General features: G+C 42.6%; 1 protein-coding gene across 1 annotated transcript in view; it reads left to right on the top strand.

The window, feature by feature from the left end:
- Positions 1 to 15,605, top strand: part of LOC311237277 (breakpoint cluster region protein-like) — a 125,171-nt gene that overhangs the window by 101,705 nt on the left and 7,861 nt on the right. The window contains 2 exon segments of the mRNA XM_084325081.1: positions 11,516 to 11,575; positions 13,762 to 13,871. Of these exon segments, the coding sequence (XP_084181207.1) occupies positions 11,516 to 11,575; positions 13,762 to 13,871 (170 nt within the window).

Raw genomic sequence — 15,605 nt, 5'->3', positions numbered from 1 at the left:
TCTATATGAATTGAAAATGGGGGACCCTGATGGAAACAAGACAAACGTCTTTCTCAGGTCTGCATCCCCTTAACAATTGTATGTATTGAGCCGTACTGTATTGTACCCATTCTGCAATCTGTTAAATAAAGTTTTCATTCATTCATTCATTCATCCATTCATTAATTCATTCATAACCATCTTGCAGCGTTGTTATCAAAGCATTGCAACGTTAGAATAGTTAGGATATCAATTGTGCATGAAAGGACTATATTTATATTGTTTGATTAGTATTATGAGATTCCCTGGCAGATTTTGTACAGTCAAAATCCGTTGATCTTGAGTTTCAGTGAACACATTGCACTCACCGTCACCAGTCTGCGGTGGTCGAGATGTAACGTTAGTCCAGTTGACTCCAGCAGCCCTTCAAACATGTTCTTTATCTCGTTTCCATGTTGTATATTAATTATCTCTCCAAGTAGTTGCTAAATGGTTTGTTAGTTCGTTATTATTACTGCGTTCTTATTATGTAGATTCATAGCGAGCGTCCTCTTGTTGTTTACTGTAGAGAGCGCCTATTTCTTTCAGAACGTCAGTGGCCAATCAGAAGTGCGAAACCAGAATGAGGCTACGGAAAGAAATAATAATAATAATAATACTTCGTTTTATATAGCGCCTTTCAGTCTACAGTAAACAAAACAAACGCAGGCGAAATAAGGACGCTCGCTATGAATCTACATAAAAAGAACGCAGTAACGAACTAACAAACCATTCAGTAACGTAAGTAGCGTTACTGAATTTCAAAAGTAATGCGTTAGAGTACTAGTTGCGGCAAAAAGTAACTTCGTTTCTGTAACGCGTTACTTTGTAACGCGTTAGTCCCAACACTGCTAGTGGTAAATACAGTATTGAGACAGTACATTAAGTAGTAGTACTAGTGGTAAATACAGTATTGAGACAATACATTATGTAGTAGTACTAGTGGTAAATACAGTATTGAGACAGTACATTAAGTAGTAGTACTAGTGGTAAATACAGTATTGAGACAGTACATTACGTAGTGGTACTAGTGATACAGTATTGAGACAGTACATTATGTACAGTACTAGTGGTAAATACAGTATTGAGACAGTACATTATGTAGTAGTACTAATAATAATAATAATAATTAATTTAATTTATATAGCGCTTCTCAATAACCCGAAGTCGCTGACAGTAGTCGGGAGCAGGGGTACAAACAAAGAAACGAAAGCAAAGAAACAAAAACAAAAACAACAAAGAAACAAAAACAAAAGGAACATGAGACCATGGGGGGAACAGGGGAGACAGCCTGATAGCAAAAAAAAAAAAAAAAGACTGGAGACAGATATCAATCAGGATGGAGGGGGGGGGGGGGGGGGGGTTTAGGGGTGGGGGGGGTTGAAGGCAAGGGAGAACAGGTGGGTTTTGAGGTGAGCTTTGAAGGTGGAGAGTGTAGGGGAGTCTCTGATGGACTGGGGGAGGGAGTTCCAGAGTCGGGGTGCAGTGCGAGAGAAGGCCCGATCTCCGAAGTTTTTAAGCTTGGATGTCGGGACAGTGAGGGAGGCAGTGGAGGAGGACCGGAGGGAACGGGTGGGGCGGTAGGGGAGAAGGAGATCAATCAGGTAGGGGGGGCCAGGCTGTGGAGGGCTTTGAAGGTGAGGAGTAGTGTTTTAAAGTTAATGCGGTGTTTGATCGGGAGCCAGTGGAGGGAGTGGAGGACAGGAGACAGTGATGTGTTCGCGGGACCGGGTGTTAGTGAGGAGGCGGGCCGCTGAATTTTGGACCATTTGCAGTTTATGGAGGGAGCGGGAGGTGATACCAGTGAGGAGGGAGTTGCAGTAGTCCAGGCGGGAGGAGATGAAGGCGTGAATGAGGGATTCAGCAGCGGGGGGGGGGAGGCAGTGACGGATTTTGCGATGTTGCGGAGGTGAAAGTAGGATGTTTTTACGGTGGTAAATACAGTATTGAGACAGTACATTATGTAGTGGTACTAGTGGTAAATACAGTATTGAGACAGTACATTATGTAGTAGTACTAGTGGTAAATACAGTATTGAGACAGTACATTATGTAGTAGTACTAGTGGTAAATACAGTATTGAGACAGTACATTATGTAGTAGTACTAGTGGTAAATACAGTATTGAGACAGTACATTATGTACAGTACTAGTGGTAAATACAGTATTGAGACAGTACATTATGTACAGTAGTACTAGTGGTAAATACAGTATTGAGACAGTACATTATGTAGTAGTACTAGTGGTAAATACAGTATTGAGACAGTACATTATGTAGTGGTACTAGTGGTAAATACAGTATTGAGACAGTACATTATGTAGTAGTACTAGTGGTAAATACAGTATTGAGACAGTACATTATGTACAGTAGTACTAGTGGTAAATACAGTATTGAGACAGTACATTGTGTACAGTAGTACTAGTGGTAAATACAGTATTGAGACAGTACATTATGTACAGTACTAGTGGTAAATACAGTATTGAGACAGTACATTATGTAGTAATACTAGTGGTAAATACAGTATTGAGACAGTACATTATGTAGTAGTACTAGTGGTAAATACAGTATTGAGACAGTACATTATGTACAGTAGTAGTGGTGGTAAATACAGTATTGAGACAGTACATTATGTAGTAGTACTAGTGGTAAATACAGTATTGAGACAGTACATTATGTACAGTACTAGTGGTAAATACAGTATTGAGACATTACATTATGTACAGTAGTAGTGGTAAATACAGTATTGAGACAGTACATTATGTACAGTACTAGTGGTAAATACAGTATTGAGACAGTACATTATGTACAGTAGTAGTGGTAAATACAGTATTGAGACAGTACATTATGTACAGTAGTAGTGGTAAATACAGTATTGAGACAGTACATTATGTACAGTACTAGTGGTAAATACAGCAGCGGATGCATCAAGAGCAAAAGACTGCTCCCAGTAGGAATCACATCACCACTACTACTGATGAATACATTACTAGATAGATAAACTCCATTCATTGATGAAGAACATGAACAACCACCATTATATTATCAGGATGATTTCTATTATGGGTTGTTGAAAACACCCAGTTCTCATTTAAATAATACGTTTACCATACAGTATACATGCTGCTCCTCCAGTATGATTTCCGTTACATCAAAGACTCGGTTGTTATTTAAATAATGTGACTGCCACCAGTTACTCTACACTACAGTAAGAGCAGTCGACCACATCATGTGGGAAGGACATGGAATAATGAGGAGAGGACGTCTTAAGTGTCGTCATGGAGATGACCGGGAGACAAATGACATCGTAAGAAGTCCTAACGTTGCCTCGCCTCGTCTCCACCAGTCACCTCGTCCCGTCCCGCCCTCTTCCACGGCTTCCTGCTGCTGACCTTGATGGCAGCGATGCTACAGCAGCTACTGTAGCTAGTGTGGATATTCCCAAAGCCAATAAATAATACATCTATATGGTAGTAACAAATGTAAGTGTGAAGATGAACAACTTACTGTGGCTTTCCGTTTCGCATTCAAAATGGGCAAAATAATATGTATAATTATACCTCAACTAGATACTGTGTCACGGTCACGCGCACGTGAGGAGTGGACATAAATAAGCGCCGGCCAGGAGTGGAATTAAGGAATATCAAAATAAAAGCACACGTTGTTGAACTTGATCATGCATATTTATTAGAAATGTGTATTATAGCACTATGTTATCAATACACATTTATAAAACTAGGCATATTTACTTAGCCAAAATATGTTGCCAGAACATATATAAAAAAAAAAAAAAAATTCTTGATTTCTTTTTTTTACATGCCAATGCGCGAGTTTGAGAACTGCTGGTCTAGAGACATGAGGTGAATATGAGGAGGCACTTTATAATGCTCACGTTGGAATACGTTGACTTGTGGTGTCCCCTGCTGAGACACGGTGCGTGTGTCCACAGCATGTGAGTGTCCACAGGGACGAGTCTCCTGGCGTGAACCCTGTGTTACGGGGCAGTTTGTGTAAAGGTTATTATGGAGGCTCAGGCCTCCTGAGGCCCTGCAGATAAACACACTGTTGTCCTTGTAAAAGGCCATGTTGTGAATACCACACACACACACACACACACACACACACACACACACACACACACACACACACACACACACACACACACACACACACACACACACACACACACACACACACACACACACACACACACACACACACACACACACACACACACACACACACACACACACACACACACACACACACACACACACACACACACACTGTGACTGACCCCAGGTTGAACCAGACTGTAGCTTCTGTAAGAACTTCATATCACTGGCTTAAAGAGATCTGGCAACCTAGTCGCCATGGCAACCCTGGCCTGCAGCTGTGGCCCTTAGGGACTTGTAGGTGTGTGTGTGTGTGTGTGTGTGTGTGTGTGTGTGTGTGTGTGTGTGTGTGTGTGTGTGTGTGTGTGTGTGTGTGTGTGTGTGTGTGCGTGTGCGTGTGTGTATTTGTGTATGTATGTGGCATGAATACATGAATGTGCATGTGTGCATGCATGAGTGTGTGCTTGTGCGTGTGTGGTTGAGTGTGTACGTGTGTACTGAGTGTGTACGTGTATTAGCCAGGAACGGTACACCGCCCAGGTGTCAGATCAAAGCAGGTGCTTCAGTTCTCTGTAACGGCCTCCCTATAGGGAGGTGTAGTCTGACGTCACTTTAGTTTCCCGCACGGTCCACCCGTATAGGGATTTATCATTGGGAAAATTTATTATATTGGCTATTGTAATAAATCTGCCTCAGGAACATTGGCAAGCTTTCCATTTTTGCACAAAATGAGTTCCCTTCTACCACTAACATTATTGTTTAAGCATTTTTGGTTGAAATAAAAGTATACGTAATTATTTTACGATTCATTGCGAATTGTTTCATGTTGAGCTATAGATTGTGGATGAATACACACAGGAAGGTGCACCGTGCCAATGTTCATGCTTTATTTGTTTTAAACGAGACGATTTAGAAATGTGTCCATTGGAAATACATTGCAATTTCAAGCGAGGTGGACCGTGTCGGAAACAACAATGACGTAACCACTACGCCTCCCTATAGGCTCCCTCTCTGGCCAGCGTCATCTTGTAGGCAAAACTCAGCTTCCCAAACCAAACCGGGCATCTTTTGGAAGCGCTTCAGCGAGGACAGGTCGCCAGGACATTGCACACTTTCATCCACAATGCCCCCTGGACTCTCTCCCCAAAAAGATGAAAGGCACGGTTTAATTTAGTCTCCAAACTGTCATCGTCGTTTACAAACAGCGCAAAGGGTCCATACCTGCTGTGAGAAAGTGCCTTTTGTCTTCCACCTCAAACCACAAAATATAATGGACACACTGCCCCCTCTAGTGGTTGCCATGGTAATACTCGGCTGTCACCATGCCAACTGAAGGATGATGTCAGCCAACAAAACAGACTATCAGTTTAGAGAGCAGCTCAGGGGGCTTATCCTAACAGCTCTCCTAACATAACACACCTTGCTGTCTCCCTGCGGAGCCTTCTCTCTCTTTTCTCTCTCTCTTCTCTCTCTTCCTCTTACTCTCTGCCTTTATTGTCTGGCTGTGTTCCTTCTCTCGTCTGTCTTTACCGTCTTTTATAGGCTTTATTGTTGTTTTCCGCCATATCGTTCCATCATCTCCGTTCCACACGTTTATCACTCTGTCTCATCCTTCGCTTTCCTTCCTTTATTGTTCACCTCCGATCGGGATCAAACTCCGTCGTCTCACTTCTTTCTCGTCTTCTTTACTGCCTTACCCGTTCTCACAGCCTTTTTATTGATTTGTTATTTTTTATATATTTTTTTACCAGTGTTTCATTGCACAGTAGAGTAGCAGTGCGGCACATCCAGGTGGTGCAGGACACAGCCAGGTGAAGACTGAAGGAAAGGAATAGCCGCCCGCTGGATTACAGCTTCTTTATTACTTTAACACTTTATTGACTAAATAAATGATGAAGGCCCTTTTGGGTTGAAGCACTTTTAGTCAATAAAGTATTTATGTTTGTGTCCCTTCCTCAACCTCTTCTTCCTACATTATTCCATACCTGTGTACAGTGGTATAAGTCCTCCTATATCTATATTAGTACTACAGTGGTAGCCAGGGTAGAAGTCATCTATGGGGCGACCTTTGCCGAATGTCTTCCCCCCCTATCCTTCCATACTTCCTCTCTCTCTCTACCGGACTGCCCGGTAAAAAAAAAACAATAAGAAAAAAAATCTAAAAAAGAAAAACATAGAAGTCATCTATCCTGCATCTGTATTAGTACTACAGTGGTAGTTATGGTAGAAGTCTATCCTGCATACATACGGTGTTGTACATAATACACTGTCTTCTCATATTTACCTTAAATATTACATAAATATTAATACATTCCTAGTAAACCCTGAATATAACCTTAAAGACACATTCCTACAGTAAACCCTGACTATGATCTTAAAGACACATTCCTACAGTAAACCCTGACTATAACCATAAATACACATTCCTACAGTACACCCTGAATATAACCATAAAGACACATTCCTACAGTAAACCCTGAATATGATCTTAAAGACACATTCCTACAGTACACCCTGAATATGACCATAAAGACACATTCCTACAGTAAACCCTGAATATGATCTTAAAGATACATTCCTACAGTACACCCTGAATATGACCATAAAGACACATTCCTACAGTAAACCCTGAATATGATCTTAAAGACACATTCCTACAGTAAACCCTGAATATGACCATAAAGACACATTCCTTTGTCCCAAGAATTTCCCCAAGGAGATCAATAAAGAAATGTCTTATCTTATCTTATCTTATCTTATCTTATCTTATCTTATCGTATCTTAAACCATGAATGGGATCTTAAAGGGATGTGACACTAATCCCTGGTCTATGATTTTATCAGGAGAAATGATCAGTCCTCCTCTGCTTCCATCTGGATGATTTATTTATTTCTGCATATTATTACAAACAGGCAAGGGACATTATAAATGCAGTCAGATATGTAAACACACACACACACATATACACACACACACATACACACACACACACACACACACACACACACACACACACACACACACACACACACACACACACACACAAACATACTGTACACATATGCGCACAGACTGTACACACAGAGCAGCTTAAGCTCAGAGTCATCATACCATATGATGGGGATCAACTCGTCATCCTGGCAGCCTTAACAGTATAAACCTGCTGCTCTCTGTGTGTGTGTGTGTGTGTGTGTGTGTGTGTGTGTGTGTGTGTGTGTGTGTGTGTGTGTGTGTGTGTGTGTGTGTGTGTGTGTGTGTGTGTGTGTGTGTGTGTGTGTGTGTGTGTGTGTGTGTGTGTGTGTGTGTGTGTGTGTGTGTGTGTGTGTGTGTGTGTGTGTGTGTGTGTGTGTGTGTGTGTGTGTGTGTGTGTGTGTGGTAGTATCTTTATCTGCAGAGACCCTTCCCTCTGCTTGTATTCTCTTATTCTGCTGTTCGGGACGTTTCTGGACGTAAACATTTGGGCAGTGAGTGCATGTTATGTGCATGTTATGTGCACTTTGCAGGCATGTATCTACTTGCTATTATCTCCGCGTTGGAACGCACCTGATTTGATAAATGTGCTGCTGGCAGGCAGTCTGTGGTTCTCTGCTCCCGCTTGTCAACCTTCTCTCTTTCTATCAAAAGTTGGACATAAAATATGGTTCCGACAACATTTTTAGTGGTAGGTTTGATATGATATAGCTGGATCTTGAGTCATATTTGATCTACAATGCCTAGTTGGACAGTTTGATCTGATAGTTCGACGGTAAAGCACCACATTGTTTTTGTGGCGCTCTAGCAACCGCTAGTGACTGAAACTACTTTGTATGCCTTTAATTTTTTTCTTTAAATGTAGTGGAGTGGTATTTACATTGCAATGTAGCAGAAGTATAAAGTCCCCTCAAATGGAAATATACAAATAAAGTAGTAAAACACAAATACCCTAACACTTTATACAGTACTCAGTAGTAGTATGTAGTTATTCTCTGTCTGTGTGTCCTGCAGCTTATACTAAGCCGAGCAGGTAGATTAGCAGACTAACGGACAAGAGGAGGAGAGGGTGAAAGAGGAAGGAGGTTTGAGGACGGGAGCGACAGAGATGGAGAAAGGGGGGGAAGAGACAGGGACACAGAGTGTGAGATGTCAGTCTCTCTCCCGCGTTTGATATACATTCCACATATCAAGCGTGGGCTGTCGCGGCTGATGTAACACCCTGACACTTGCGTACATGTAAACAGTATTACTAGGCATTTCGAGACTGCGTAAAGGATGAGACTCTTGGACGACAGAGCTCTCTCTCACTACCGAGTCCTCTGATGCTTAAACAGCACTGACGGGACAAAAGCGAGGGGAAAAGAGGGAGAGAAACAAGAGGATAAAGAGGGAGAAAGGCACCGGAAGAGGATCGTGGGACCTTAACGAGTAGTGTCAACCTTTATTTCCTTCACTTATATACCATTTTTTGAGCCGGAGGCCAACGGGATAAAGATCGTCTTGTTGATTTAGGGGTTCCTGTCCCAATGGAGCGGTAGCCTCTATACTTTTAACACTACAGAGAAGAGGACATCTGGCTCCTTGCCCTCTTGACCTGTTGTACGGGGACGGATACTAACGGGTTTTGGCTACAGCACAGCGGGTTATTTGGTCGTATGCTCCAAATTGTCATGAGGATAGTTTTTGCCCTAAAAAAAAGAATTTGCCCTCAACCCACTGTCAATGTCTGGGAGAAGGCTTACTTTCCTTTCCGGAACTCTGTGTGCAAGAACACAACTCGCTGGTAGCCCAGAGAAGACATTTAAGCTGCCATGTGTATAACATGTATATCCCCCCTGTCCCTTCAACCCCTGGATATACTCGAGTTCTACGGCACGCCAGCCTGAGCTGAGAAGCACTAGCTAACCTACAGACCAGACGGCTGGTTAGCTTCTCTCTCCCTCCTCCAACCCAGGCTGATCCAGTCTCTCAGTCGGTATGATTTTGGACGGTGTGAAGGGGAGGGCCTGCAGCATCTTGGCCAAAAACAGGACTATAATGGTGAAAGGGGAGATGGTGCTGCTCTCTAACGCCGTGACTGTGGTCGGGGTCGGAGGTCGAGGGGCTAGGGTGTGGGGGCACGTCCGCAGTACCCTGCTGAGACAGGTAACTACGGAAGAGATGATGTTGATAGATAGATAGATGGATGGATTGTCCTCTGCATTTTGACCCATCCTAACTATTTAGGAGCAGTGGGCAGTAACACAGTGCTGCACCCAGGGGACCAGTACTTGGGTCAAGGGAAATGGCAGGAAACCTAGCATGGATGTGTTTTCATAGTGTGGGAGGAAACCCACGCGAACACTGGGAGAACATACAACCTCCACACAGAAAGGCCCCTCGCTGAGGTTTGAAACCAGGACCTTCATGCTGTGAGACAACAGTGCTGACTGTGTCACCGTGCCTCCCCTATTATCTTGCTATTGTAATTGCTGCCTTTGTGTGTGTGTTTGTGTGTGTGTGTGTGCGTGCATGCGTGCGTGCGTACTGTACGTCGAGTATTCGCATGAATTACTCAAGTAGTGCTTGAGTAATTGTTTAGGGAAATCTATTTTTTAAATGCAAGAGCATGGCAGCACAATATACCTGATGTTTAATGCGCACCTGATGCTTAATGTTTTAATAGTCCATGAACGCTACCCAATGTGGGCGACATGTTGTTGGCACAATTTGGAAATGCACAAACACATAACACTAAGCTAGCTGTATTCCAACGCAACAAGGTTTTTGCGGTGATGTTAAGCGTACTATCCAATAGAATCCTCCTCACATGCTCCACAGATTACAGCGTTGTCTTCCTGCAGCAACTCAACAACTCGCAGGATTTCAGAGTGAGATTTCTGTTTCAGTGGCAAAAACAAGCACTTTTGGTGGTAACCAAAAATAAATAAGATAAAGGTTCCCTCAAAAACCACTGGAGTTCAGTTGAAATGGCGAGTACTCGAGTAATGGATTACTCACAGGTTACGGTCACCCCTAATCTATGCACGTGTGAACTGGCTTATTTCTCCGTGTTAAGACACCAGAGGGCGTGGCCTACAGAGCTATACGAGATAGAGTAGGCTATAAATCGTGGTCTTTCTGGTGATATATATATCACATTCACTCTCCATGTGATATGGGTTGACTTCACAGCTGCACGTTTTGAACTGTCCAAAAGGATTGGATCCAAATGGAGTTATATGGTTTCCCAGTGCGAGGGTTGAGTGCAGGTGTGTCTGATGAAGAGGAAGAGAAAAGAAGAGCAGCTTATTTGACAGAAAATGCCTCTCAGTCGAGAGGTCCAGCATATTCTGTGCAGACTCATTGTGTCACATTGTGTTTCACATAATTGTATTTCACATTTCTAATGCAGTATTGTGTGTGTGTGTGTGTGTCTGTGTGTGTGTGTGCGTGTGCGTGTGCGTGTGTGTGTGTGTGTGTGTGTGCGTGCGTGCGTGCGTGTGTGAGAGAGAGAGAGAGAGAGAGAGTTAATTTAACTCTTACACTAAAGATTCTGGACATTAGCCAAATGGGATCATTTGGCTACCAGCTCCGTAAAAATGTCCATTACCATCCCCGTTCAAATAGTGACTAGCAGGGCCGGTTTGGAACTTACCGGAGGAGTCATAGCCAGTATGGCTAGAAGTTGTCTGGTAATTGTGAGGTTCCCGGTTCGATTCCAGCTTCTCCCGACAGCGTGTCAAAGTGTCCTTGAGCAAGACACTTAAGCCCTAACTGCCCTAACGGCACCTTGCATGGTTGCCTCCGCCCTCGGTGTGTGAATGTGTGAATGTGAGGCATAAGTTGTAAAAGTGCTATAATAAGTGCAGTCCATTTACCATTTACCAAGTGGAAACTCAACACCAGCCACCTGTTAGCGTTTGCTTACGATGCTGCTGCATCAGTGTGGAATAAAACCATCACTCTCACTCTTTAGATAAGAAGCATCCATCATGCCTTACTGACTCTTTGATTGGACATAAAGTGTTATGTCTGTGAGCTGCCACTAGGGGCATACATGAGTGACTCAGGTAGTGACGTCGCACTGGTCGGTAAGGTGCGTCACATGCGAACGTGATTAATCGAACCACTTGGTTGAAAGTACCTCTGTATAAATAAACTGTTTCTCTCCCCGTTGACTCTAGCACTAGTGACCGGCCGGTGCTAATCCCTCAGAAACACTTGACACCATTGTGAAAACTGTGGAGTGAAAAGAAGCCACTTGATCACTGATCAATAAGATAGGCTGGCTTGTAAAGAAACATTGACCAGGCACGGGTTCTGAATCCATGACACCAACCCAAAACCAAACCGTGAAAGACGGCGCTGTGTTTGTGTGTTGAAACATTGGTGACCGATTGTTTCTTTCTACTTATTTCTCTATCTTTCTAGCTGGACCCACAGACCCTCCAAGGCAAAGACTGGCAGAGAACAGTGATACCCATGGACGGGGTGAGTGGACCACTCAAATAGTCACACTTGAGACATACCTGAGGCCTTCAGTCGTATGACACCATCACTTCTGTCAAGCCGCAGTCGTCTAAAGTGTCGCGCAACAAAGCATTTAAAGGGGACATATTTTTTATATGTCAAAGGGGACATACAGTAAAAAGGAGAAGGCACATATAGAAATTGTTGTAATTTAAACGTTCACCTGATTTGGATGTAAATACCCTAAAAGTAAAGCTGAAAGTCTATACTTAACTCTTTTGAGCGCCACGCCCTTTTCCCATCTTTACTTAATGTTTGCAGACCCATCGTGTGTTCTGTATTATAGCTATGGAGACAATAGTATGGCTCATAGGCAGGCATCGTTCATAGTGCATCACTGACTAACCAGTTCATTTCTACATACTGTAATTTGTGCACTATTACACGCTAAACATTGCCCCTTTCCAAAAGAATCCAGTCTTTTTTCATAGATCGCGAGATATGACGCGTTATATGCAATATGCAATATGCACACAGCGTTCTGGTTGATCGCCTGGAACCCCAAATACTTCCAAATCAAAGGTATATACATGTGTCTTCACAAAATCATCAAGGGGGGGGGGTAGTCTTACCCCGAAAATGCGATCGTTACAAAAAGCTTGGTTTAGGTCCGGTAAAATACGACACTGTGATCGTTACAGAAACATGTTTCAGGTTCGGTAAAATAGACATAGAATATACCTTACCTTAGCCAGAAGGAACTCCAAAAAGAATAATTCCAATGATCCCATCGGCGATCGCGATTACTCGTTTATATGTAATTACTTGTGTATACGGGAAACTATAGGTTTTGAGGCGAGAAGATCTCCTAGCGATTGCTCTGCAAAAGCTCCTCCCCCTCAGAGCGAGTCAGGACAGAAAGGGATCAGGACAGACTAGACTATCAGAGTTCAAAAGGTAGGCGATACTGCCACCTGGTGAGATTCGATCGTCATTGCAATTCCAACGTAGGCAGATGAGCCAGGGAGGCCCAGAGAGCTCCGGCCGTGTGTGTAGAACGGGGATCAAAGGATCTAAAAATGAGATATTACGTTTTTGGCGCTCAACGGTTGGCGGCGAAACACGAGTTATTACGTTTTTGGCCGTCAATGAGTTAAGGCTTAATCTTGAAGTTTTTTGCAAAAACAAACGAACAAAAAACACATTATGCATTCTAGCAGCCTCTATATCTCTGTAACCTCTCAGTTTCAGTCCTCTTCTCAATGGGCTGTTTCTGTGCCTGTAAAGAGCGAGCTGCTTTTATCGTACAAATACCATAATTATCGTACATCTAGCAGCGGTGCCCGAGCCTGTACCAGCGAACGAAGTTCAGATCCAACTTTCAAACTAGATGTTGCAGATCAAATATGCAATAGCACAGCAATGTTGTCATTAAAATGTTGTCAGAAACATATTTTAGGTTAAACTTTAGGTAGAAAAGAAGATTTCCGCACAAGTCGTCATCTTGTACACACACATTTTATCAAGATATCTTCACACTCACATATACACACGTTATTAACTTAACGATTGTGGCTGCAATTCTGAGTGGCTCGTTTTAACTCATTCAGCGCCAATCACGAGTATAGTCGGGTTAACTCGCCATTGCTTGAGCGCCAATCACGAGTATAGTCGGGTTTTGGTCGTTATTTCTTTTATTAGCGATATCCATTCATTTTCATCCATCCAGCCTGATGTTATCGTTGGGAATGGGTCGGAGCTCACAAAAGGGCAAATACTGCCCCCTACGCCTTCCGGCTGGTATTGCACTCCACTGGGAATGGTATATTTCTTTTTCTGGGACGATCCAAGCCGTGCGGCCATGGTTTAAATAATCATATGCAATGCTGTTGAACGTGGCACGGACCTCCGCGCCCAGTACTTCAAATGGCAATCAGATAATTGGATTATTTCCTTTGCATTACATCAGTTACAAGGTAAGAACATTATATATAAATTTGATCGTTGATCTGATATGTATTTCTACCCCGATCGACGCTGTACTGTACGTCACAGCTGAACTGCAAAAAAGGGTACAATGTACAATTTTTTTATTTTCTCAGTGTTGGGACAACCCCTCATTCTGTAAAAACAATGCAACACACAGGAAAAGACAACTTTCACAATAGGTCCCATTTACATTTTTTAACCCTTTCTTGCCGGATCAGATGGAGGTGAAGCTCTCCGTGAAGTTCACCAGCCGGGAGTTCAGTCTGAAGAGGATGCCTTCGAGGAAGCCCATGGGCGTGTTCGGAGTCAAGATCTCCTCTGTGACCAAGTGAGTGCACAGATTTACACCCCACACACAGCTGCCATAACTGTTTACACTAACGGTTTACTGACTAACACTGAGCAGTTGCCCCAGAGACAGCCTTCGCTGCAAAAAAACTAAACAAAAGAAACAAGCTCAGTGAGAACATTTTATCTTGTGTTAATACGTGCGTTTATTTCAGTATATTCTAACAATATTTAAAATTATCGCAATGACAGATATCTTAGCTGGTTTAAATCATATTTTAATCGTTTTGTGAATAATATGACTAAAAAATCACAATCTGAGAATGCTTTTTTAAGATATATTCACTTGTTTCAAGCAAATGTCTTGAAACCAAGTACATTGGTATCACAGATTATACAACGGCATGCAAATTTCTTGATTCTGATTGGCTGAAACAGTCCATTTACACGTCTTTATTGGCAACAATCCACGGTCCTGGGCTCAGGACCCGCCCACAACCGAATCACATATCACTCCGCCAGCTCACTCCGGGAGAAAACAAGATCGCGGACAACAAATGGATATGTTGATAGCGCCATAACGACTAAATATGAAGCGATTCTGTCACTGCGAATGTGTTAGTCCTTTAAACAATGTTGGATGATGTAATTGATGGGTCTTGAGTCATTCTAGAACAAAAGAAAAATCGCGATTTGATTGATTGATTCATTTGCATTTTTCTTTTCAATTTCTTTTTCCTTCTCTCTGACTGTCAGCGCTAGCTCTAGTCTCCACCCACCGCCACACACACCCCACACACACACACACACACACACACACACACACACACACACACACACACACACACTCCTGTCTGCAACGCGGGGGATAGTCAGACTGAGAGAGAGCTGGGTGCTGCGCTGTTCTAAGTGAGCATGGCCTATTGAGTTGATTGATTGATTGATTGCTAATTTTATTAATGTACGCTTGGTTTCCAACTGGTTAAGTTTAGGCCCTCTACAGTAGGTTTAAAAAAATAAATAAAAAAATAGGGCGAAGAAAAAGTTTTTTTCCTATAGGGCAAAGAAAACGTTTTAATTTGTTTTACCTACTTTCTATAGAAGCATCTAAGAATGAAGTTCTATGGAAAGTAGGTCTGCATTCCCTTAACAATTGTGTGTATTGAGCCGTACTGTATTGTACCCATTCTGCATCTGGTAATAAAATGTTCAATCAATCATTCCAATAATACACAGTTGGATGTGTTAGTTGGTTGGATGCACTTCAAGCTGCTTCCACATGAGGCAACTTCTCTCAATCATTCCAATAATACACAGTTGGATGTGTTAGTTGGTTGGATGCACTTCCGATCTGCTTCCACATGGAGGCAAATTGTCTTTTTTGTAGTTGTGGGAACTACTTTTTCTGGCGGATGGTTTTTTCAATAAATCTTCGATTAATGTGTGTTTATTGTATAGAAATAAGGTTGGATGAATGTGGCAGTTGTATAAAAGCTTTACACCACTTGCAGTCGTGATTTGTGAACAATAAACCATGCCTAGGGGGGTCTAACGACCACCCCTAGGCATGGTTTATTGTTCACAAACCACTCCTGCGCATGATGTAATGCTTAAATAAGTCATCTCTATAAACGGATATTTGCATGAATGCAGAATCTGTAGGCAAGGAACAAGATTTTGATATTGGAAGCGTTCTGGTTTCCGTTTGTAGTCCGAATAGTATTGACCAATGACATTTGAGCAGGGATGGCACTTGAAAAGTAGGCAGCGATCT

The sequence above is a fragment of the Notolepis coatsorum genome, assembly GCF_963971535.1.
Source record: "Notolepis coatsorum genome assembly, chromosome: 11".
Classification (NCBI taxonomy): domain Eukaryota; kingdom Metazoa; phylum Chordata; class Actinopteri; order Aulopiformes; family Paralepididae; genus Notolepis; species Notolepis coatsorum.
This window is presented reverse-complemented; position numbering and strand designations above follow the sequence as displayed.